Below are 26,828 nucleotides of genomic sequence, written 5' to 3'. Positions count from 1 at the left end.
GCACCCGTGTGTGTGTCTCTATCTATACTCGGGTGAAACACTCCGTTTCTCCGGAATGCCTGAACGCACAGGAACCAGGGACCCCTCTAAAGATAGATCTCGGCGAGGTGGAGGCAGACGCGGGGGTGACGCAGGGGTGTGAGGCCCGATCCGCGGCGAAAAACGGCCTTAAGACGCGGACGCTACTGACCACTAGTTGAGCAACTTACACAGTATAGCTTTAAGCTAGTCCAGAGGTTCTCAAAGTGGGACCCCCAGGAGTCATTGAGGAGGTTCCAGGGGGTCCCCCAGCAAAAGTTGTTAATTTAGCATCACAATTATTTTATTGCGACCATAGGTTGCAGTTTACTGTCAGAACCGGCACAGCTTGTCCGTATACGTGTCGCCTGACACATCACTGTGACATCACAGTGATGTCAGATACTCAGAGCCTAACTCCATATATGGGCAAAAACATCACAGTGGTGTGGCTGGTTCAGACAGGGATCTCCATGTATGGGCATAAAAGAGATTGTATGTAGTGATGTCATGGGAACTATTCTATGGCCCAATTGCCCATATATGGAGATCCCTGATGTCATCAATATTAAGCCCATATCTACTGTAGTCTGAAAGAGCAGACTACAGTAAGCATAAATACATAGCAGCTCCATCCAGTAGCATTCCACACACAGAAGTGTCCATGGGAAAGGACACATCGCAGACGGCCGTGGATGAGTGGGTAGAGAAGCTGCTGTCTGGGAATTAGAAGGTCGCCGGTTCGAACCTTGGCTGGCATAGTCCCTGAGCAAAAAATCTACCTCACGTTATGTCAGCGCTATTCAACATGCAAGAAAAGGCTTATGTGAGAATAACGGAAGATTTATAATTATGAACTTGACAGAAACCATATGACATACGCAGGAACTGTGTAATCAGAGTGGAATAAAACTTTCATCAATGGCCCCTGTGGCATGTCTATGCAGCCCGTCAAGGTCATACCAATACAAATATATCGTCTACTTTCAGTGTGGACAAATCATTTCTCACGTAATTTTTCAGTTTCTCTCCAAAACCACTGGGAAACTATTTTTGTCTTGTTTTATACAATACTTTCTGGACTTTTTTGCTATTTTGTTTGTTCCAAAAGTAGAAACATCATTAATCATTCCATGACAATCTTTTTGTTCAATGAGGTTTGGCTTTATAGATGGAAACGTGTCTGTTTTCTGTGTGTTTACTTAATTTTTAGTCTACTCATGTTACAAAATCATTGTCTAAACGTTCAAAATAGGATCGTCATTTTTAGCTTGCGGCCCTTGGACTTTTGGTATTTTGCTGAGTGGCCACTGAGCCATCTTAGGTTGAGTAGCCCTGCGTTATGTCAATCACGTTTTCACACGGCCGCCCGTTTTGTATTTATTTTCGGACCAGGGTTGATTTTATCAAGATTTCCGCAACTCTCGCCACTGTGTGCCTTGCTCTCTCTCGCTCTCTCTTTCTCTCCTCTCTCTCTCTCCTTGGCCTGAAAAAGGTTTTTGCGGATTTGGGATTTCCAAAACACAGCAGTGTGCAACCAGCTTTAACCCCTAACTGCTCCCTCCCGGTGCTGTATTAATGGAATCCACTGCTCCTAATAATTAACAGTAGTCGAATGATAAATTTCACAAATGCACACATGTAGGCTGCCTACTGTGGCAAAATACCACAACAGCAACACATCGATATGCATCGGACCCTAAGATCTGGCATTGGTCGGGCTCTGTATCTAACTCAAGCATGCTGTAAGATTATTTGTAAAAACATCCAAAACAACTACAGCAGGGGTCTTCAACGTTTTCAGGCCGAGGACCCCTTACTTGAGAGAGAGATGAAGCAGGGACCCCCACAGCCTTTTCATAGATTCCATATACAGTAGTTTCATCGTTTGACAGCACAATCATCAGTGTATTTTGGATTTGTGTCAATTTGTGTTTGCAAATATTTAACCACTTGAACCATAAATACTTCATATACCTGACCTTTCACTTTGTACTTAGTCAGCTCTTTTTCCCCTCTACACCAAACCTCTTTGCTGAAAATAGCCTATCTACAAGCTCACAACAGCGCGAGGTGTTGTGAGCTTGTAGATCTGCTTTTTTGGCTAAAGTTATCAGAATATGGACACTAGGGTTCGAGTGGTTAATATCAAAAAGGAGAAAAAAAGTTTCTATCACTCAAAGATTTGGAGGCCCCCCCTTTAGTAACTCCCGGACCCCCTGTTGAAGACCCCTGAACTACAGTATGTTGCTGTTTCATAGTCAGAGTACCTGGCGCCTACCATCTAGCACTCTGGTTATCGTTTCCATAGAACGTCGACCCTGTGTGGAAATAAAGGCTGACTCGGTAGGTTATCACCTGGACAGAAAACCTGACGTGCTGTGAACAATTCGTTGGCAATCAGGTGATAAAGGAGAGGACAGGAGGGCAGGCAGGCAGAGATAGAGAGTGAAAAGGAGAGATAAAGAGAGGTCGGGGTGGGTGAGAGAGTGACAGAGAGGGGGAAGGGAGACACAAGGCTTGCAGGAGAGAGCCAAGAATAATGAAAACAAGCAGAGTTTTCCTGGAAAGCTGTCAGTGGTCTGAACATGGACAGATAACAGTGACGGGGGCCAGCGGAGACTCAAGCCGCAGTTAATACTTTGCTGCAGTGCGTGCCTGTGTTGCGTAGCATCATCAACAGCAGATCTACAAGTTCTCAAAGCGTCGCACGGAAGGGGCGTCGATTGCGTATGGCAGGGTTACAGACCCTGGGTCCAGGAGGGAAAATAAAAGTTAAATATAAATCCGTGAATGTCTCTTTGTCTATCTGTGCCGGTTATTATGTTGTTAAATTACAGTAAAATAGCTGCAAATGCAGAATTTAACAAAATGCTCACTTTAACAAGGTATTATAATTATATTCTCCACACTTTTATTCTCCTAATCTTGGCAAAATGGTAAATTCCCAGGTTCCGCAGGTCAGCTGCACAGGTGCAATGCATTATTGTTAATTGCGGCACGTTTACTAACATGCAATAACCAGCCCAAGAAACTGTAGAAACGGGGGAATAACCGAAAAATAGAATGTACTTCTTAAAATAAATGTATCTGTTGCTAAGGTATGGCAACATGACTGGAAGGTGCACGTGCAAGACACCAGTCATGTTGCCATACCTTAGCTTTTTCTGAACTGACGCCACTGTCGCACGGCGATGCGCTGTGAGCTTGTAGATCGTCTATTTCCAGTCCGCCACACAGGCTTTGGTTATCCAGGTAAACCGTCTCCACATGTGTGGATCTTACTGCAAATGACGACAATTTCCTCCCTAAGCTTTTGGATCAATGAAAATGAAAACGGGGAGGTGCATGCTGGGAACTGTAGTGAACAAGAGGAGAGCTTCCAGTTCGCTCCAGGCAGAGAGAGTGCACTGTTTGTATGTTGTCCACACACATCTTCATTCAACTGCTGTCATATCCAATTAACAAGCAAAACACTGAACCAACTCCAACAGTATGAGCTTCATTCAGAACACTAGTGTGTGTGTGTGTGTGTGTGTGTGTGTGTGTGTGTGTGTGTGTGTGTGTGTGTGTGTGTGTGACGTGTGTGTGTGTGTGTGTGTGTGTGTGTGTGTGTGTGTGTGTGTGTGTGTGTGTGTGTGTGTGAGTCAGTCTCAGCTGCTAGCAAACAAAGACACTTCTGAGCTAGACTCCGCCACACAGGAACACAGTTACTGGCACTGCTACACAGGGAAACACTGTTTGTAAGATAAACACACACACACACACACACACACACACACACACACACACACACACACACACACACACACACACACACACACACACACACACACACACACACACACACACACACACTATATATATACATCACTTGTGGGGACATTACATAGACTTCTATTCATTGTTATGCAAGTCCTGTGGCCTTACCCTAACCTCTATCCCTAACCCTAAACCTAACCCTAACCCTAACCGTTTTGGGGACCTACTATTTTGTCCCCACACTGTCAGAGGTTCCCTGCAGGTGACTGTGTGAACATGCGTTTAGTCCCCATAAGTATAGCATGACAAACTCACACACACAGAAAGAGAGAGAGAGCGAGAGAGAGAGAGAGAGGGAGAGGGAGAGGGAGAGGGAGAGGGAGAGCGAGAGAAGAGAAGAGAAGAGAAGAGAAGAGAAGAGAAGAGAAGAGAAGAGAGTGAGGAGACAGTGGGCGTAGAAGGACTGTGAGAGTTTTGTCTTGAATAATGAAAGAGACCAGCAACAGGCCCTGCTAGTGAGACTTTGCTGTGGTTCCTTTTAAAGCCCATAATGGTGAGACAGCCCTGCAGTGGGGGGACACGTCGCTTCTCCCAGTGGGCGTTATGATACATGTTCCCTGCTAGCGCTAATGAATAGCCTCAGTGTCTAATGGGCCTGCTCATTGCAAGTGCTCACAGGTGTGTGTGTGTGGCTGTAGTCTGTGCATGAGTGTTTTAGGGCTGCAACTATCGATCATTTTGTGATTATTTAATTTGATTAATCTTTACGAATCTATATGATTTATTTTTATAATCGAATAAATTGATAACTAGTGTGTAGGGATGGGACGATATGAAAATTTCATATCACGATTATTGTGACAAAAGAAATCGCGATTTACGATATTATCACGATAATCAAAATCCATTATGGTGGAGTGGAACATTTGCCAAAAAATAGCAGATCTACAAGCTCACAACGCGTCACAATGTGACACATTGTGAGCTTGTAGATCGGCTATTTTTTGAGTAAGACATTTGATAGAGTGAAAAAAAGACTATCAAGTTTGTATATTATGAGTACCTTTTACCAATTATAGTGGGTTTAAATGTTACTGGATATGCAGCTCGGCAAATAAAAGGCGAATTGATCCCAGTGCATGACGGAGGACGATATCACGATAAATTAAACCTCCACGATACGATTATCGTGAGTGTTTTTTTATCACGATAAACGATAATATCGCGTATCGTCCCATCCCTATTCCCTACTAGTGTGGTTAACAGACTTGCGCCTTATCGTATACAACGTGTCACATCGTGAAGCATTGTGAGCTTGTAGAGCTGCTATTTTCAGTTTAAATAACCGTGAAAACATGTGGTATAAACTTGCATCTTCTGGCTGTAGCCAGCAGCCTCTCTGCAGTGCAGAGGACACGCGATGGGGACTTCCACAAAACAACAAGTCATCAATCATCACTTAGCATGCAAGTCTCTGCCATTTGTTTACATGGCCGCACTGACAAGTGGAACGGATTGAACAACACAACTCTTTCTGCACTTTTGATTACAGTGGAGGAAAATTGCCATCCCCTGCCTAAGGCTAAGTCCGGCTTTTCATTAAGAAGATTTAAGATTAAGATGATGACAAAGATCAAGTGTTCCACCCACATAAAGATGGCATGAGTCATGTACTATTACAGACACTGGTCGCAGTACGTTTTTACAGGGAACAGGTTGATTAATGGCTATTGCGAAAGTTAGGCCATCACCAGCATACGTGATGAATACACCGTAAACGTTAGCTAGTTTCACTTTGAGAGTGTATAAATACCAGTAAGACAGACTCCCTAATCGGGAGATAAGAAACCGTCAGGTCGCATACACAAACTTTAGAAGGCAATGGTAGCCAATCAGGAGGGAATATGGGAAATGGGACAGATCCATGTTGATGACATGACTTTGGAGATACTGTGTACCGCTTTGCGTGATTTGAAAGTGTATAAATATAAGCCTTTTCTCATCATCATCATAATCATCAAAATACTGTGGCATGTTTTCTATGCCGGGCATACTAATAATAAGAATGCATCATGTTGAAGGAAATTGCACTTAACTCTATTTCAGTTACAGTAACAGCCTCACTGTCTATCAGCCTAGAACGGTCGTACTTACAGTATGTGCTCAAGTCTCTAATGTCATAAAGAGAACCAGTAAAGCCAATGATTTGGCTTAGAACTGCAAATCCCAGAATTCAGTTTGAAACAAAACCAAGGAAGTAACGCTCCAAAGCGAATGCTACATGGTTATTTTGGAAAACAGTGTATCAGACAGACAGTGGTCCAGGCACCTAGGCTGGTAATCCGTCCTGACAGCGTGTCGTGGGTTCGAGTCCCGAGCCTGAAGACCTTTGCTGTGTGTCACCCCCTTTCTGTGTAGAGTTTGCATGTTCTCCCGGTGTCTCCTAGGGTACAGTGTGCCTCCCCCTGGCCAGCCACGGCGCCTGATGGAGGCGAAAGGAACTGGTTGGAATAACGTGTTCCTTCCACGCGCTCCGTCCAACCGGGGAATCTCCCCCGTCAAGGGAAAAGAAATGGCTTGGACTCCTCACACATAGGAGGAAGCATGAGTTCAGTCCGTTGCTCTCCCCAGGTTGGCAGAGGGAGAGTAGCGCCCTGGATTACATTAGACAATTGACACAAAAATCGTGGGATATAAAACAAAAAAACAGTAAGAGTAAAAAACAGTATGCCAGTAAGACGCCTGTCTTGGCCATCTGGCCAAAGGGATTTGGTTCCCCTGACATCACAGTGATTATATATTGGCATTCACAGATATGGACTTTATATTGATGACATCAGAGATCTCCATATATGGGCATAAAAGGGATTTGGTTCCCCTGGCGTCACAGTGATGACAGAGCGTGATGTCAGAGTGTGAGAGTCAATCAACAAAAAAGACAAGCGTTACCCGTTTGGACAGACACAGACAAGATGTGACGGTTCTGATAGTAAACTGTGACCTACGGTCGAAGGGTGCTGTGCATGCAGTGGTGGTAATGCATACAGTAAGATGAGACTGCAGCCAGCTGCATAAATGCACTGCTGGAACCCTGACAGATAAGGAATCCCATAGGGAGGCAGGTCCTGTTATTGCAAGCCAGAAGGTGGAGTGTGTGTGTGTGTGTGTGTGTGTGTGTGTGTGTGTGTGTGTGTGTGTGCGTGCGTGCGTGCGTGCGTGCGTGCGTGCGTGCGTGCGTGCGTGCGTGCGACTCTGCATGTGTCTGCATGTGTGTGTGCACTGTGCATGCATGTATGCATGCATGCATGCGTTTGTGTGTGTGCGTGTGTGTGCTGCTCGCATTCACACGTGCACACATGCAGGCATTCATGAGACAAAAGGAAAAAAACAGAGCGGCTGGCTATTTAAAAGGAGACAGGCAGGACTGTAATTTAAACCAGAGAAACAACTTTGCGAGGCAGCGCCTGTGTATGTGTGTGTGTGTGTGTGTGTGTGTGTGTGTGTGTGTGTGTGTGTGTGTGTGTGTGTGCGTGCGTGTGCGTGTGTGTGTGCTGCCACAGCTGAATGTATGTCAGTGGTTCAGGGTGGGTTCAGAATGAACCATACTAGCTCACATTCTGCGGGCTAGCAGTGAAAAAAAAAACACTTTATTATTTGCACTTGGGTCAGGCAGTCAGATTATCGTGTGAGTTGTCCGGCTGAAGTTGCTGTTTTCCCGATTGGAAAAGTTACGGTCGCTTTCTGAAGAGCATATGTTCCTTTTGTCGCTCAGACGCAGAAAATGACTGAAAGGCTGACCTCATTCTATCAACGGCATCATTCATCATCACCCACACACACACCAAATTCAGCTTTTCCTGTCCGCTCGGGTAATGTAAAGTGACGCGCGTTTGCTTTTCAACATCTCCCTTTCAAGTACTTCAGAGGCGAAACCACTCGGAACAACATCGGAAGCGGTGCTTTTAGTCCGAGTGTGCGCTGTACAACACAACAAAATCCTCCTCTAAAGCATTCATTTATTCATTAGTAACTCTCGAGAGCGTGCAACTGGAACCAAATGGGTCCATTTGGTTGCATTTGTACACTCTCAATAGTTAAATGAGTGCTGACTCTGCTGAGGGCTTTGCTGTGTGCAGCAGTGCAAGTTGCCCCCTCGTCTAAACTCTGTGGTTAGAAGCGGTGTCGGGACCAAGCACCACCCTATCATAACTTTTCCACACTCGAAAAAAGGTCAGTGGGGAAAGGCGGGGCTGTTTTTCTCCTTTTTGACAGGAGGTTCCATTCACAGACACAGAAGAAGAAGGGCCACTCCCCATTAAATTAGTACCAGCAGGAGTAAAGGGATCACAACCAAAAAAAGAGCTATATAGCTCTCCTCCAGCGAGGGGAGGTGTGCAAAGTCTCCTCACGCTACCTTGGAATGTTGAGGAGGTCTGAGGGGGTAAAGCAAAAGAATGGAGGACGAGATAAGATTATACAGCAAGAGATGCTCAGGTGCTGCTATTCAAAACCGCGTTCCTGGACCCCAAGAATGTCACTGTAAAATCCTCCTTGTTCATTTGAGAGTTAGAAAGAGATTAATTAACACTGAGGATGCTAGCAGCATTCATGCAAGATATCGTCGTTGTCGAGTGGAAACCTTGTATGTCCAAAACTCTTCGTCTTGCATTTATCATTTTAAAAATTATTTAATCTAGTGAAAACGATATATAAGTATTAAAAGAAACATACAGTAATATAAAGCCAATGAGAAATGGAGAAGTTATTTCTATGGTGTTTTGTTATGATAGAATGACTGAACAAAAAAAATATGAAAACGAGTGTGTGTCTAAAGTTAAACATAACAGGAAATGTGGGTTATAGAGAAAGAGCCCACCCAAACCCTGCACCCTATAACCGGACCCCCAAACTGAAGACCCCACCCAAACCCTGCCAACCACTGAACCCAGTAACTGAGGCCCCACATTGAGCCCAGTAACCATACATAGCATGAATAAAAGGAAGCATACTGGCTACATAAATTAGAGTGTGACCATAATAAAGGGCTGCGTTCCCCTTTCGTTTGAAGGTTGTCGTCTCCCCCGTTTTGACCCACATTCTGAATTCCAGACACTGGTTCTCCTAAAGGAGCATGGGAAGCATTTCTCCCCGGTTAAACAAACAAAACCTCCTACATGGAGAACTGCAGGAAATGCATCAAACCTAACCTAGATGAGTTGCTCATTTCCATTTCTTCATAAACAGAAAACAGAGGGCCGCCTGGTTGAGACTTCTAAACTAAAGCACTGTTTCCCAAACACTGGGTCGTGGACCCATTTGTGGGTCACAGACACATTTTTATGGGTCACAAGCTGGGCAGGGATTTCAGGGAGGCCATGAAGGCCATGGCCGTCGTTGCCCCTCAGTTTGGCCTCGTGCCCCTCAACCCAATGGCATGACCTGTGGCCACCAGTGTCTTTCGTTGAGTCGCTATTTTTAAAGCAATTAATCCAGTATCTTTGGATCTATTTGTGCAGGGCTGAGCATGGATCAGATTGCAAATACCAATTCATTTATTTCACAGCAGATAGTCTACATATTACATTTAAAATCATCTTAAATTCAATTAATAATTTCAATGGACTACAATCTGGAATTTGGCCTTTGTGCCCTCAAACAATGCACAACACCAAAGGCCAAGGGGCCTTACCACTAAAATGACAAAATTCTAGCCCTGGTCACAAGTAAATATATATATATATATATATTTTTTTTCTCCAAATTTGTATTATTTATTATTTCCAAATATGCGTTTTTTTGTTGTTGTTTTTTTAAGGAAATCTTTTCAGAGAATTCATTTTCTAACATTTTCAAAAGAACTATATTATATAGAAATTAAGGTGTAACTTCTAAGGAGTGTCGTGATGCGACACGTTGTGAGCTTGTCGATCGGGTATTTTTTCACTCATTCGGTTCCCGGACCAGGGTGGGCCGCGGCATCGAATTCCCCTTTTGGGTCTCGAGCTAAAAAGTTTGGGAACCGCTGTCTCTGAAGCCTTAACAGAGTGTCTGATTTCATGGTCAGCATCAGGATTACTCCAGGCACCAGGAAGCTTCTGTGAAAGCACTCAGTCTCACAGTCACAGCCCTCCAGGTCTATTAGGACCGCTGTAACTGGAGTGGCTGTTTCCTGGTCCCCCCCTCCCCGCCCCCCCCCCCCCCCCCCCCCCCTTGAGGTGACGTCACCCTATACCAACCAACCTGTGGAGTTGTAGGGGTGGGTGATATGGAAAAATACAATATCACGTTATTTTCCCAAGCTGTAGCACGATACACGATTTTATCACGATTCTTTTTCATGTTGTTTTTTATGGTTATTTTTCAAGTTACTTGACAAAAACTAGACTCTCTGGGTTCCTTTTGGGAGGTCTAAATTAAACTTTAGAAAGTATCTAACTCTGGCAGTATACAAATGAAACCAAATGGACCCGTAAGGGTCCATTTGGTTTCATTTGTATAATGCAGGTTTAAATTGAATTATGCAATGAATCTCTGTATTTACAACTTACAAGGCTCCCTCAATTGTATCACGATATATACGATACCTCTGAAAAGGCATATCGTGGACACATTGTATCGTCTCAACGATAATTATAACCATATCGCCCACCTCTACCTCACAAGGCCATATCTAGCCCAAGAAACCGTAGAAACGGGGGGAAAAATAAAAAATAAATGTATCATGCCTGTTGCTAAGGTATGGCAACATGACTGGTGTCTTACACGCGCGCCTTCGTGCGGGTGCAAGACACCAGTCATGTTGCCATACCTTAGCTTTTTCTGAACTGACGCCACTGGACTACATCATGTATTTCACATTTTCTTTCAGGCCAGCCCAAAAAGCCCAATTCATTAACTCTAAGCCTTGCCTTTAATTTCAGAGATTTTCTGAATGGGTGTGTCTGAACGGTACTATTTTGAGATCACAAAAATATGCTTTTATTGCAAATCTCCACCAGGAGACTCACCGCAATAATAACCCTTAATCTACCTGACGCAGTAACCTCAAACTGCGTCTCTCTGCCTCTCTCTGTCTCCAGTGGGCGTGCATGTGCATCATAGGTGTGCGTGCGGGCCGGAGTAAGTTGTTATGTTCACTGTGTTGGTGTTAATCAGACGTAGGCGCTAACTGAACGGCATGTCTCTCCACACATCTATGAGACACATGTGCATGTGTCACAGGTGCTGCGGTCTCTCTTTTCTTCTCTCTCTCTCTCTCTCTCTCTCTCTCTCTCTCTCTCTCTCTCTCTCTCTCTCTCTCTCTCCGATTCTTTCAAACACATTTTTGGACACTGCTTCTACAGATTTTGCCCTAAAATCAGGCAACGTGGTACACAGTATGTCTAGAGTAATGTCATCAACAAGGATCTATACCATTTAGCACCACCATCAGGCCTATTTTTACATGCGACCTGACGGTCGCTTATCTCCCGAATTAGGGAGTCTTACTGGTGTATATAAACCTCCACCGACTGTCAGTCACGTCACACTTTTCTCCTACTCATATCTCCGCCACCGTTGCCCCTATCCATGCCAAACTTTGCACACACACTCTTTGGCTGCCAAACCACAACCTCCACCCCTCATTTCTCACATGGCCCTCTTCTAGCGCCACCATGAGGCCGATTCTGGCAAAACACATTTTTGCTGCTGCTCCTGCAGATTATGCCCTAAAATCACGCAAAGCGGCACACAGTATGTCTAGAGTCCTGTCATCACCATGGATCTGTCCCATTTTGCCCTAAAATCACGCAAAGCGGTGTATACATGCGACCTGATGGTCGCTTATCTCCCGATTAGGTAGTATTACTGGTATTAGTAGTATTAATTAGTATTACTTGTGTCTGACATAACGGTGAGATACTGATGTAGCACTGAATCGGATTAGCATTGACTGTTATGGACACATTTTCTGTTTGGCACTGCATTGATAAGTTGTACTATAAGTATTGCTATTTGTGTTGTGACGTGACACACTGACACTTCCTTTATATCTGACACTTCCTTTATATCTATACACAACAGTACTTTTTTTTTTCATACTTCTCGTTAACTTTGTAACCTTAACTCAGTTAGCGCCGGGCGACTTTACGAGCGACTAGTTCACTATGGCGTTTGGTGCCGAGCGACTCGGAGCGACTTTTATATAAAAGCATTGTTTAAGCTTTTAATATGTGTTTATAGACGGAGCGAAATGGTTAGCTTACCTCAGCTAATGTCCACACGTAAACCGTGAAAAAAAAGGATACGATTATGACGTCACCTTTAAACCAGGGCTTCCTGTTGACAACAGGCCTCTGCTAGCGTTAGCCTCAATGCAACCATCCGACCCTCACGTAGCTTCACTAGGTCGGATTTTGATTCTGAAACTTTCTGTGTGGCATCTATATACGTCCCGATGCCCATACCAATGGTGGTTTGAGACGATCAAGCACGAATTGAACAGTATTGAGCTGAAATGGTGACCGGCGGCCCGTCCATGTTAAGTCAATGAGGACCAAGTCAGCGTCTCATCCTGTTATGTGGATTTAAACAGGCTTAACATGGGACCATGTCAGTGTATGGTGTATGGTGGTCTCTAGTGGTCATCTGGTGGTATGGTATGATGAACGTGCATTCGTTAAGGTGGTCTGGTTAAGGTGGTCTGGGGGGATACAAAATAGCTATTTCCTGGCGTTATAAGCGCACATTCATATTCATATTTTGGAAATCTGGCCCTGTATGAGTTAACTGCTGTGCTGCCTCTTGGCGACTGATTTTCCCCCTTGGGATAATAAAGGTATCTAACTATCTATCTATCTATCTACCTGGGGACTTGTTGCTACCCTCAGAGTATACAAATGGAACCAAATGGACCCGTAAATGTCCATTTGGTTCCATTTGGTATCCCCCCTCCCCCCCAAGGAACTGCACTCTGACAAGCACTGAAATAGCACAGCAGGTGAGATATTGTTGCGGTTGGGCAGAAACCTCTTATTTCCATAGTATAACTTTCTGTGTTTTTTCGTAAATGATGACTTACTTAATCATCACGCTCCATTGAGCTTGTAGATCTGCTACTTGATTTCCACCCACTGAGAGAGACGATATATATGTATATTATTATATATATAGAAAAACATTGATATCTCAGAAACAAACCTGGCCTAATGCTAATGGGGATCATAGTCATTTCCAAGTCCATGTATTAAAATACCTTTCTGCTTATTCATATCCCTGTAACAACATGGAACTGTCTGGTGGTGCAGTGGTGCTGCTGATCTCGTTAGCAGATTCCAGAGCAGCTTTAGGCTCAGCAAAATGTCCCCCGTATTACATTATAAAAGAAAAAAAAAATATCTTTTACTGACTGTTTGTTCAGTCCACACAACAACAACAAAGAAGTCTAGACTGTACAGTAGGTCAGTGTTTCTCAAACCTTTACATTTCAAGGTTTCCCCTTAAAGGAGTAGTTCACCCCCAAAATGACTTTTTTTCTATTGATTACACACGCCATCGAGACTTGAGTTCAATCAATGATAATGACAAAAATGTGATTATAATAGATGTACCTCCATTGATTCCAGATGGGGACCCAAATGCAATCAATGGGGGTAAATTCATTGTTATCAAATTATTGTCTCAGGTATGCGTCAAAAACTCAAAACTATTATTGAACTCAAGTCTCCATGGCGTGTGTAATCAATAGAAATAAAGTCATTGTGGGGGTGAACTACTCCTTTAACTGACATTGTACAAATGGAACCACATGGACCCGCTAGGGTTAATTTGGTTCCATTTGTACACTGTCAGAGTTACAGACTTGTATGGGTCAATTTAGACCCCCTAAAGGAACCCAAAGAGTAGGCTATACCTGGAATTGACTTTGAGAAACACTGCAGTAGGTTGCTAAAAGATTAAGCCCTGTCTGTAAAGCAGTCAGGTCGAGGCAGGTTTCATTCTATCACAAAAACACTGAGGGGAGAAAAGCGGGGAATGGGACAGAGGTTGTCAGTACGTACATAATGACACTTCTGTCAGTCGTGACAACTAACCTCGCCTACCAGGCAGTGACAACCATCCTCTTTGATACAATACATCAGGGGTCTTCAATGTTTTTCAGGGCAAACTTTGGACCCCCATATAGCTGAGAGAGAGAGATGAGGCAGGGACCCCCACTAAACTATATGTATTCTGCGGTCTGCGGATGACTTTTTTTCATAGATTTCATAGAGAACTTCATAGACTTGGCTTTGCATGGTCTGCTCTTTCTCCCTACACAAACTCTCTGAAAACACAACTCGGCAACATTGTGAGCTTGTAGATCGGCTATTTTCGTTTTTCAATCACACAAAGACTTCCCCTGTAGTTACTCTGTAGTTACCCTGTTGATGACCCATGCAATACATGGATTGATAGTAATAAAGTAATACAATTGATATATAAAATGCTGTTAGGATATGTTTACAGTAACACTTCAATGGTGTGCTATAGGCACAGTTTTATATTTATGTATTTATTTATGTATTTATTTATAGGTGCTGTAAGAGTTTGGGATGAAATAGCAGGAAACCATTACATTATTGACATTATGTTGATACTGTAAGATCAGTTCAAGTACAAGTGAAGTGGAGCATTGCTTTGCTTGTGCCAGAGGAATGCAGTCAGTCAGTGCTGCCTAGTGATGCAGAATCAATAAGGACTAGCTTACACCTATTAAACACAGAAACCAAAAAATCCACCAATGCCATACATACACAGTTCTAGACATGGACAGGCAGGTTGATAAGATATAACACTCATATTTAAAGGAGAAAGGGAATAAACTAAGTGCAATTAAGTAGGCAAACTCCGTGTCCGTGATTATGACATGCTAATTCTTAAGTCAAGAACAAGCAAAAAACAAACACCACAACCATTCCCAAATAATGAATAGCCTGACCTACATATGAGCAGAAATATCACTTGCAGCCATAGTTACAGTAGTACAGTACTGCTGAATTCTTTGTGGGCCAACCTCGCCTTTGTCAAATAGAGATAAACAACTGTTTTGAATCAAACACAATTGGAAATAGTGCTTATAGTTTCAAGCATGGCATAACACTTTTATTTGCATTTTAGAAGTTATTCCATGCTTCTTTGCGTTGAATTCGAACGATGCCAGACCAAATCCAATGTCTCCTTGTTAACTTTGTTAAGGGGCAACGAAGACAAAACAACAGCGCTACATGTGAAGTTGGATCAAGGTAACATATTAGTGAGAATTGCGTTAAAAAAAAAGTGCACTCACCTTTAAGAAGTTTCCTCCAGTCTCCAGAACACACTCAGCAACACAACTGGAATCTTTTGTCTGTCTGGCTACAGTCCGTGCATTTCTTCAGTCGAACTCATTTTATAAAGTTCTTATCTTAACACTTTAACAGGCCTGTGTGTATCCTTTGTTTCGGTTTCATTCTTGTAAAGTCGTGGGGTCTCCGTAAGTCCTCGGTAACATGTTGTTTTTGCTGGTGGTTTAATAATGTATGTGTGTAGACTACATGAGCTGCATTCTAATGCCTCTCTCTGTCTGGTTCTGTTCAGAATGATTCAGAATGGAATAGACGTGGGACGTTCGCGAACGAACCGAGTCTTTTGAACGGCTATTTGAAATGAACGATGGGATCCGGTTCACAGTAGGGCGCCGTTCCTTTCTAATGAACATCATAGGTCTACATGTGGTGGGAAAAGTAAAAGTATCAATGATGCAATGTACAAGTAGAAGTTCGGAATTAAAATGCACTTGAGTAGTACAAAATATTGGTATATATGAGATACTTTAATGGTTTCCTGTAGAAATAAGCTTAGTCTTTTCTAGGATCTCCTTTTAGTAGACCGTGTACCAGTGAACTGTACCGTCATGAAACTGTAGAGCCTACCTCTTCAATCAATCAATCAATCAATCAATCAATCAATCAATCAATCAAAAATGTACTTAAAGTACCAATAGTAGAAAGAAAGTACTCATGCAGAATGTCCCATTTCAAAGTTTTCCAATAGAGGCCTATCTGGGCCCGCCCCTTTCCCCCCTCCCCCTGAGCGGCAGCCATGATGGAGTTACTGCTGCAGCAGTGTGTGTCTATGTCTATGTCTATGGAGATGGGACTTTTAATGAAATTAGTCATTACCAGTCCCATCTCCATGATATTTAGATCTAATTCCTTCACCAGTTCCATCCGCATGATTTGTAGATCTAATTCTATGAGTCCCATCCCCATGATTTGTAGGTCTAATACCATCGCCAGTCCCATCATTATGATTCGTAGATCTAATTCTATCTGTTCCATCTCAATTATGTTTAGGTCTAATTCCATCGCCAGTTCCATCCAAATGATTTGTAAATCTAATTCTATGAGTCCCATCTCCATGATTTGTAGGTCTAATTCCATCGCCAGTCCCATCCTTATGATTTGTAGATCTAATTCTATCTGTTCCATCTCAATTATGTTTAGGTCTAATTCCATCGCCAGTTCTATCCGCATGATGTGTTGATCTAATTTTATCAGATCCATCCCAATGATTTTTAGATCTAATTTCACCACCAGTTCGGATGGAACTGGTGAAGGAATTAGATCTAAATATCATGGAGATGGGACTGGTAATGACTAATTTCATTAAAAGTCCCATCTCCATAGACATAGACATACACACACTGCTGCAGCAGTAACTCCATCATGGCTGCCGCTCAGGGGGAGGGGGGAAAGGGGCGGGCCCAGAAAGGCCTCTATTAATAAAATGTAGAAAAATATTTTGAAAATTGAAGATCTACAACTACAAGCTCACAATGCGTCACGTTGCGAACTTGCGACGCATTGTGAGCTTGTAGATCGGCTATTTTCAAATGGCAGAAATGTATCCTATGGGTTGAAGTGATTTGCAAACATAATCAAAATATACTAAGTAACCGATAACTAAAATGAGACAGTCCTTTTGAACGGCTCTTAGATAGGAACAGATCTCAGAGATCCGCTCTCTTCAAAGAACCATAAATCCCATCTCTAGAATGGAAAGGAAACACAACACAGCGTCAAACTGTAGGTCACGTGATCAACGTCGGAATGTCTTGCAGTGAGGTGACTGGAGTGTAGTGTTTTCTTTAGGGGCTCCCCACCAAGGCCCCTGCTGTGGCCCCCCATAGAGTTATACATGTGACCCCCATGCACCCACTGGATTACCCTTAAACCCTTTTGATTTGCAGGACCGACAGTTTGATATGCATGATGTAGGCCATGGCCCGTGGACCCATAGCTCTGAGTGTACAATGGTCCATTTGGTTCCTAACTATAAATGATTTAGCTCTTCCATGCTTAAATAACATTTTGCTGTATTATTATGATGGTATCATAATAGTGTCGTACAGTAAGCCTATGCAGTATAATAGCGATGTGTATCATACCGGTATATCTAATATAGTATCATAATTTTATAATGCAGTGGAAAAATAACAGCAAAATATAATAGAAAAAATCACACCCGTGTGAACTGAGCGGTGGTCGTGGAGGCTCTGCAACAGCACTACTGTGTGTGTGTGTGTGTGTGTGTGTGTGTGTGTGTGTGTGTGTGTGTGTGTGTGTGTGCGTGTGCGTGTGTGCGCGTGTGTGCGTGTGTGCGTGTCCATGCGTGCGTGCGTGTGAGAGAGAGAGAGTGTGTGTGTACTGTGTAGGCCTATTGCAGTTGATGCTCAGGCTAGACTCAGCAGCACCCTCTCTGGCCACCAGTGGTATTCAGGCTACATACACACATACACGAATACACGGATACACAGATACATACACGGATACATACACGGATACACACACGGCCATGCTATGGAGCGGTCTACCACCGCTCAAAAAACAAAACAAAATCTAAAAAGATAGTAGGCTAATAATATAGGCCTAATGAATAATGATAATGATGTAGAAAGATTTTGGGAAAAGAGAGTGCAAAAGAGCAAAGAGAGAATCAAAGAACATCCTCAAATGTACATGTGCATAAAGTTTGGTATATTGTATAGGCCTACAGCATTTGGTGGACCTCTGTTAGTGCTGGTTTTCTATTCTACCTCCAGGACCTCTCGTATAATGATTTTCTATCCTACATGGGACCTCAAGTACTGCTGGTTTCACTCATTCATTTTCAGGGTGGCAATAAATGGGAGTTTCATTTAGGAATCAGCAGGTGCATGCTCCTAACTAGACTAGGCCTATATATTTGACCTAGTCCCTTGAAGTGAATTGAAACAATTATGACATTTTTTTGATTTGTTATTATTTTATTGAAGTGTTTGCACTGTGGATGGATTTACAATGCAGTGTTGATGTTTTTTTTTTTTTTTTTTCAGTTCTATGTGCCTGCTGACAAAATATTAATTTTGTTTATGATCATCTATGGCAGTGGTTCTGAGCCTTTTCAGGCCGTGACCCCCAAAATAATCATACTTTAACTGGGGACCCCCCCATCCTGATGAGCACTAAGAGTTGAGGCATTACATTTTGTATAACACGGTTCTATTGTGAAAATAGCCGATCTACATGCTCACAACGCCTCGCAATTGTGAGCATGTAGATCGGGCCAATGTTTAATTTGTCATTTTAGAGGTATTAAAAAGTCCCTAAATTGTCACTTTAGAAATGTGCAGATACCCTCTATACACTTAAACTTTATGTTGGTTTGTTTACTGTTGAGTGAGGGAGACCCCCCAAAATAATTTGGGGACCCCCCTGGGGGTCCCGACCCACTGGTTGAGAAACACTGATCTATGGGTCCGCTCAAAGAAACATTATGAAACAACACCATATGTATATCTGTTTATTGCAGGATGTTGCCTCAATTTTTTCGTAAAGCAAAGCCCTGCTTCATCATACAAGGCCGTAGCACAAAAGTAGTGAAAACAGCCGATCTACAAGCACACAACGCCTTGCGGTGCGAGGCGTTGTGGTTTTCACCCGACAACAACACAATATAAATCATGTACAGTTGGCCCACTGGCTTGTCTGTGTCACTTGTCATGATCTGAAATGGCAAATCTTTGAGTAGCAGCAGCAGCGCTATAGAGAGAGATCTCTAGGCTACTAGTAGTTAGGTCAAATTAGCCAAAAGTTAAACCAATCTGGGAACTAAATCAAAATCTTTTTTCACAAATGTGTTCATAAAGGTGTCAACTATCACCTCTGAACTTTCTCAATCACAACTCCCTTTGGAAACTTTGTGGGAGCCAATCAAAGTTGGGGGTATCGGGATACCCGGGCCTGGGATTAAAGGGAATAAAATCAAAAAATGGCCAATATGAGCGTATGAGGTGTGTAATTAGGGTATGTTTGGGCTGCTGAATCCATTCCAACCATTAGTTATCAGTTAAAATGACTCCTTGGCCATAAAATAGGCCTAATTGGCTAAGGCTTAGCCAATCATGTAATTCGAGTTCACCTGTGTCCTGTTAGTCCCTATGTTTTAAACCCTTTTAAGTGTTCCTTGTCAGATTGTATCATGTGTCCTGTGTCATGTATCCTGTGTGTCATGATGTGTGCTTACCCACCTGATCTTGAATAGTTTTCATGAATTCAAACCCTACTCCAACCATTTTTTTTATTGCCAATATTATATGTCTCGTGGCCTATTTTATGGCCAAGGAGTAATTATTACTGATAACTAATGGTTGGAATGGATTCAGCAGCCCCAAAATACCCTAATAAGCCCTTTTGCAAATCCCGCCCATTCTGCCCTGTTACTATGATAGGACATTTGACCCTGGGCAGATTGTTTTTATAGTGGCAGTGAATGGGATTTTTTTTTCCCTTCATAGCCTCATTACAGCTATATAAAGTACCAAAGGAAAAACATCTAGGTGATATTAATAAAAAGGGAAGACAAAGGTACAGTAGTTACATTGCAAAACAGGGGGTTTACCCGAAAATATATGTTTTAATTTGTTTAATCCCAGTGGGACAGAATCCTCTTTGCAGATTCTTTTATAGTGGTAGTGGATGGGATTTTTTTTCCCTTCATAGCCTCATTACAGCTATATAAAGTACCACAAAAAACACATCTACGTGATATTAATAAAAAGGGAAGAAAAAGGTACAGTAATTACATAGCAAAACAGTAGTTTTCCCCCCGAAAATAAATGTTTTAATTAGTTTAATCCTCTGGATCAGAAAGAGAATAGACCGCGCATTGCATCCTGGGTAGGAAGAGGACAAAAAGTGAATGTTTTTTTTACACACCTCATACGCTCATATTCAAGAGTGTATTTTTTCCCCCTTTAATCCCAGGCCCTCGGGATACCCCCAACTTTGATTGGCTCCCACAAAGTCCCCCAAGGGAGTTGTGATTGAGAAAGTTCAGAGGTGATATAGTTGACACCTTTATGAACACATTTGTGAAAAAAGATTTTGATTTTGATTTAGTTCCCAGATTGGTTTAACTTTTGGCTAATTTGACCTAACTATAGCTATATGCATGTTGAAGGACAGTCAGTAAAATAACCAGAGTTGGGGTCACTTTTAGTGTTTTTATTTGAAGAGACAGGAAACAGCACAATAAAACAATACAAACATCCCCTTTCATTTTCAATTTCTTTTAAACAGTCAGACCCTCATCTGACTCAACAAATAAATAAATACAAACAAATGTACATTATTCACAACTAGCCTACATTGTGGATATTTTGGAACACACGTTCATAAAAAGGGCTAAATGTCCGAAGTTTAGAACTTTTTGTTACAATTTGTTCCTGGAATCCACCCTTCGTACTGGTCCTGATTTTTAATATATATGTTGAAAACTAGCTGCATAGGCCTACATTCTAAGTTGTATAAATCTCAAATATGACTGCTCATCAGAAGTTATTCAAACATCCCTTCATAGCACAACCATCTGATACAGTATATGTACAGCATGATCAAAACAGTGCCTTTTGATCTCGGAAATACTTAAAATTACACACAAAATAATTTGAACTGTGAAACAGGCATGCAGACGAACCAATATATTTTCCTAATGTATCTGAAAAATACAGAAACTACTCTGTACAGTATGAGTGAAAGAATAGCCTTATCCCCCAACTGGAAACGTACAAACTCAGCTATACAGCGCACCCTTGTGGCTGCAGTAACAGCATCAAGGATGTCTTCTAGCAGTACCAACAATTATAACATTGAGTGTTCTAAATAAGAATCCTGTTAGGTTAAGAAAAAAAAGACGTCATTTTCCACATTTGGTTTGTACACATCATGCTGAAACAGATTGGCAATACTGTTGACAAAAGGAGTTTTTCTTCCTTTTTTTGGGCTCAAATACAAGAAACAATTAAGGGTTCATTTTGAAGCCTGGACACAGAATGGAACACGACTTTAAGCACTGTGTTAAGAAGAGATATGTTGTGCAAGTTCAGTTGGTCTTTCTGCCATAGGTTTGCTGTTTTTATTAAATGTTCATATTTTTTTAAGTCCTTGAATTATTTACCAAACTAACATGGTAGGGTTCGTTCAATGAATAGTTTGACATATAATAAAACAATTCTGTTTCATATTGTAGTCAAAGCTTTCAACAATTCCCCAAGTCAACCCTAAAGTGACGCGTTAGCGTTGGTCGACTTAGCAGGCCACTGTAGTGCAGCATGGAGACAACATACATCTAGTGTTAGCCTTTTAGTGCTAATATGTTGTTTTAGGGAATAGGAAGGTCAAAGGTAGAAACCTTATCTCACAATGTCATCAATATCAAGCAATTTCTTTTTTTTAGCATCAATGAGAAAAAATAAATGCCATTTCAGGAGAGTGTGTCTGTCTCTCCGTGTCATTGTCACTTCCCCGGAGGCAAAACCGGACGAGGTAACATACTGTACCTTGAATCATCTGCAAAAAGTCCAGTTCTTTTTCTTTCTTTTTTTTATATATATACAATATACAAATGCTGCAACATCTCTCTGAACTATACAAAACTTATAAATTATAAAGTTCTATTCTTAAATATAAACAACATCAAGTCAGTTCCCAGTATTTCGATTATATTAGGTAAAGTACAATTGTACAGAGGACTTGAAAACATCATACGCGCGAGCCAAAGAGCTGAAACCGGGGGTTAGACATTATCTTTGAATAAATTAATTCATAAATAAATCATGATTATGTCTTCCCTGTAACAGTGGTGTCCTTGGTTCCTCTTGAGATTGTGACAGATTACACGCACGCACGCACGCACACACACACACACACACACACACACACACACACACACACACACACACACACACACACACACACACACACACACACACACTCATATACCTCAGCCCACATTTATTTGTTGACAGTGTACAACTCTTATTCTTATTCTAAAAAATAATTTTGTCTTTAAGAAGTAGCAATGTTGTACTCAACGCAGAGACTATAAACGTGTTCTTTTTAATCTATAGTACAAGACTAGAAACTTTAAAGTCAGTAGTTACATGACGAAACTACCTATAGATGCTGTATAACGGTAATAATAACCTCTAATCAATAAAGTGACAGTGCTGGATTTCAGTCCCAGGGAGATCCCTTTCTTATTTGGGCTATACCGAAGAAAAATACACCCCACCCCACCCCACACACACAAAAAAAACTAAAACAAAAAAACGTCGATATGTCCGCAGTAGGGCTGTCACAATTATTACATAATCGTCTAATCGCAATTATTTGACATAATCGTGATTATTTTTCATAATCGTTTCCATGTTGAAAAATGTTCATATATTTTTAAAAAAGTCAAAAAGTAGTGGAAATAGCAGATCTACAAGCTCACAACGCGTCGCATCGCGACACGTTGTGAGCTTGTAGATCGGCTATTTCCACTATCAAGGTTCTTTTTCAAGTATAAAGTTGTCAAATATGTCAGCAATTTCTTTGTATATTATGTGTCATATCTACCATGTGCAACTTCAAAGCCTACAAGCCAAACAGAAATGTAATTGTCAACGACAAAAACACAATTAAATCGTTAATCGCAATTATTTGAGTGACAATTAATCGTCATGTAAAATGCGTTGTCGTGACAGCCCTAGTCCGCAGAAAGAAAGCAAAGCAAAGCAAATACTAGACTGTATACCGATAGTGTTAAATATTCCCTCTCTCAGTGCAGAGCTAAAGGAGTAGACTTGTGGCTAGGACAACAACATGCTACATCAATATGTTAGCCGTGTTAGGGCTGTTACTGAGCAAGGAAGAGAGACGTAAGCATTGTGGGCGCAGGCCAAGTCACTGCACTTTTGCTAAGCTAAGAATACACGTTATTATTCACTGTCAATGTATCAGTCATATTTGCAATGCTGATCCGGTTGTGCAAGAGAGAATTCCACGAATCAACTAATATTACTGCTGATAATAATCGTCAAATATATACAGAGAAATCCAGCCTTAACTTAAAAATACCCTTAATCATAACGCTTATGACCAAACTTGTACAAAGAGTAACAAACAATCCTATTGGCAATAAAAACAAAATCGCCATTAGTAAGTGATCCCTCTCTTTCAGCCAGTCGATCAATAATAATTACAGTAGCAGCTTCTTCACCAACAGTAGCCTACCATTGACGTTAATGCAGTTTAGTTCATCCCTCACTGACCTCTGTTCAGTTCAGAGCACAACAATAGACAGGCGGTCCTATTGAGTGTCTGGCGTCTCCTTTGTAGCAGACAGGGCCTCCCCGGCACGCTGCCGCAGTCTCCACCGGAACCAAAGTCCTGTGAGCCGAAAAAAAACCTCTGGCCACATTGCTCTCGTACGTATGTATTGCACCGAAGTAAATCATATAGAACTCTACTTTTTTTTTTTCTACTTGAAGAAGGTAGGAGGACTCGGCACCAGGGCGAGACCAGCAGCCAGATATTATGGTAGTGGCCGCTCCCACCGGCCAGGGGGGCGAAGAGGGCGGCAGAGGGGAGATCAGTGGATGTCTCGGCACATGGGCAGGTTGACGAAAATGAACACGTTGAACTCGATGAGGATGGAGAAGCAGAGGAACACGGCGTAGAAAAACAGGCAGATCAGCCCCAGTCGTCGGTCCAGGGTCCATTTGTTCAGGTGGACGCCCAGGACCTGAGAAGCAACGAGTCAGTTCATTAAAAGTTAGTTAGACGTTTTAAAGTCATACTGTGTACTTCTGTGTCCTTTTTGGCGACAGCTCGCGTCCGTCGACTCTATATAGTCGGAGGCCTTAAGGATATCTCGCGCTAATCAGTCTAAAAGCGCGTCATTTTGCACAGATGTAGCTCAGGGCATGCTCTAATGATTTAGCTAGGGCGCCCGAGTCGACAACGGCCAAATCAAGTTGGGCTCCCATTGACTTTCTATACAGACTTTCTGGGTATTTAAGTAGGATCTGAGGGGTCTAACTAGGGGGTTGTCATCATGCTGAATCCATTGCAAGCATTTGTTTTGCACAAAAAACATTCCTTGGGTTAGAAATGGCCTCAGAAAACTATGCATGTATGGGTGAGCATTCATGTTAGTCGGAGGCCTTAGGGTTTTTTTTCTCGTGCTAATCAGTCTAAAAGCGCCAAATTTTGCACAGATGTAGCCCAGGGCATGCTCTAATGATTTAGCTAGGGTGCCAGAGTCGGCGACCTTCGGGGTCGCCACAGCTCCAGAAAACACCCAAAAAACTCTGAAAAGCAATGACTCATCACTTTTCATCACTAAACCATCGTTTTCTAGGGCCATTTGTAGCCCAAGGAATGTTTTTTGTGCAAAACAAATGCTTGCAATGGATTCAGCATCATGACAAACCCCTAGTTAGACCCCTCACATCCAACTTAAATACCAAGAAAAAAAGTGTTTTTCTGGGTATTTTCCTCCTGTATAGAAAGTCGATGGGAGCCCAACTTGATTTGGCCGCTGTGGCGACCCCGAAGGTCGCCGACTCCGGCGCCCTAGCTAAATCATTAGAGCATACCCTGGGCTACATCTGTGCAAAATTTTGCGCTTTTAGACTAATTAGCGCGAGATTACGTCATTATGAGATTATGTCATCTCCCTTAGGCCCCCGACTAATAGTCTGGTAGAAGTGCAGTTTGAATCCATCTCTGATTGAGGATGTACTATGAGGACGCATGAGGTCTGCTGGAGCTTTGATATGAGGGGTTTGCTGTGACGGGTGTGCTGTCCTGTTAATATTCAGGCCGGGAACACATTTTAGTGTATGGGAGGGGCTTACAGTACATGTGCAGTATGTAGCAACATATTTGTTTTTGTAGGCTAATTTCTGATTTAGGCCTTACTATAGGTTAGGCCTAAATGGGTTATATGTATATCATAGACATGGATATATGTTGTTTGACTGTATATGTTGTTGTTTTGTTTTTGTTTTGTCTTTGGTTGTCTTGTCTGTGTTCATTCAATCTTCTACTTTCTTTATTTTATTTTTTATTGTTGTTTTGGGTGAAAATGCAATCCTTTTACCATTGTTGTATATTTGATGTATATACAAAAGAAGCTGCTACTCAGATTATTGTACCACTTATTTCTCTAAATGCTTCAAGTGAAAATCAATAATCAAAGTGCAGTTTGAAACAAAATGCAGATATTTTGGAAAGCAGCGAAAATGTAATTATTGAAATAAGTTGTCAATAAACGCATTTAGGCTACTGTATGAGGAATGCTTATTGTGAAGATTATACCAAAGAAAGAGTATATCAAAAGTATGTTTTTGTTTAATTTAAAAATCATGAAAATAAGAACAATTTATTACATTTTCTCTACCATTCTTTTTTTGTTCAAGAGCCACAACCCTGGTGTCTTGTAACACTACCGTTATCAAGAAACAAAGAAGAAAGAAAAAGACAAATGAGGCACATGTACATGGACAAAAACAAGTCAAAGAAGTTAAGTGAAGACAGTAAAGAGTGTATCATTAAATTAAATTCTCTACCAATCTAATCGTTATGTTCCTTGTTTGTTCCCCTACACATTTACTGTAGACCAGGGTTCCCCAATTAGTTTTCTCCAAGGGCCGAATTATTACTAGGGTTATCATTTTAAAAATGCTTCTGTTTTCACTACTTTTGTGCGACGGCCTTGCATGATGAAGCAGGGCTTTACTTTGCGAAAGAACGTACAAATTTGGAGGTTTCCACCCGACAACGACAATATACTATTGTTGTTGCTGCTCCACCATTATTACTGGGGTTGGTGGGGGCCAGACAGTAGCCCCCTGTGGGCCGCAAATGGCCCGCGGGCCGCCTATTGGGGAACCCTGCTGTAGACTAATCCCTACACCAATGTTTCCCAAACGGTGTGTTGACTTGAGGCAACACTGGTGCGCTGTGAGACAAGTCCAGGTGTGCCTTGAAACTTCTAAAGCCGTCTTTGTTACTGTTTCTTTCTTTTTTCTTTGTATAGACTGTTGTGACACCAGGATATCTGTATTGCAATTATATTATAATTATAGGCCGCAGCCTAATACTGTACACATACATGTGGGTGTCCTTGATATGAAAACCAGGAGGTAGTTTACTAGGACGTGCTACTTACTGTGAGGAATACTGAGGCCAATAGAAGAGCAACAGAGAAGATCAGTCCTCTGCTGTTTAGGTAAACCTGGGACAAAGACAGAAACATACAATTATGAACCAGTAAAGATTCAGTTTTCATCTACAGTCTATTAAAATATTTTTCCATTTCCCCCACAAATTATTAAAAATAAATGAAAAAAGTTATCGAAAAAACACGGCCAGCTCACGTATTAGGACAGGGATATTTAACTAGATTAGGCAGGGGGTCTCTCTCTCTCTCTCTCTCTCTCTCTCTCTCTCTCTCTCTCTCTCTCTCTCTCTCAGAGCGGAAACACTTTCACCATGCCAGCTTGGCTCCACTAGTCTTCTCAAAGACCCTTCCATTCCAGGGTCCGGTGCACAGGACATTAAAATACCTACTTCCTATTTCCTCAAATCCAAAATCAAAGGCTGTCCAGTATAAAGGTCTGGCACAGATATTATCCTCTCAAACATCAAAATGCGTAAATGCAGAATGAAGCA

The 26,828-nt window shown here is 42.0% G+C and overlaps 2 protein-coding genes across 3 annotated transcripts in view; both read right to left on the bottom strand.

Moving 5' to 3' along the window:
- LOC308281187 (ras and Rab interactor 2-like) overlaps positions 1-15,242 on the bottom strand; it is a 79,495-nt gene extending 64,253 nt beyond the window's left edge. For both annotated transcript variants that reach the window (XM_080721303.1, XM_080721304.1), the window contains exon 1: positions 15,089-15,242. The gene's annotated coding sequence lies outside the window, so the exon portion shown is untranslated. The remainder of the gene's footprint in view (positions 1-15,088) is intronic.
- Positions 15,243-23,739: 8,497 nt separating this feature from the next.
- The window catches only part of LOC308281976 (sodium/potassium/calcium exchanger 3-like), a gene marked incomplete at both ends in the record, with an annotated part of 137,093 nt that continues 134,004 nt past the window's right edge, over positions 23,740-26,828 (bottom strand). The window contains 2 exons of the mRNA XM_080722325.1: positions 23,740-23,892; positions 26,326-26,391. Of these exons, the coding sequence (XP_080578451.1) occupies positions 23,740-23,892; positions 26,326-26,391 (219 nt within the window). The remainder of the gene's footprint in view (positions 23,893-26,325; positions 26,392-26,828) is intronic.

This window comes from Nannobrachium achirus (assembly GCF_963921795.1).
Source record: "Nannobrachium achirus genome assembly, chromosome: 3".
In the NCBI taxonomy this organism is placed as follows: Eukaryota; Metazoa; Chordata; class Actinopteri; order Myctophiformes; family Myctophidae; genus Nannobrachium; species Nannobrachium achirus.
Note: the sequence above shows the minus strand (reverse complement) of the source record. Positions and strands in the feature narration are given on the sequence as shown.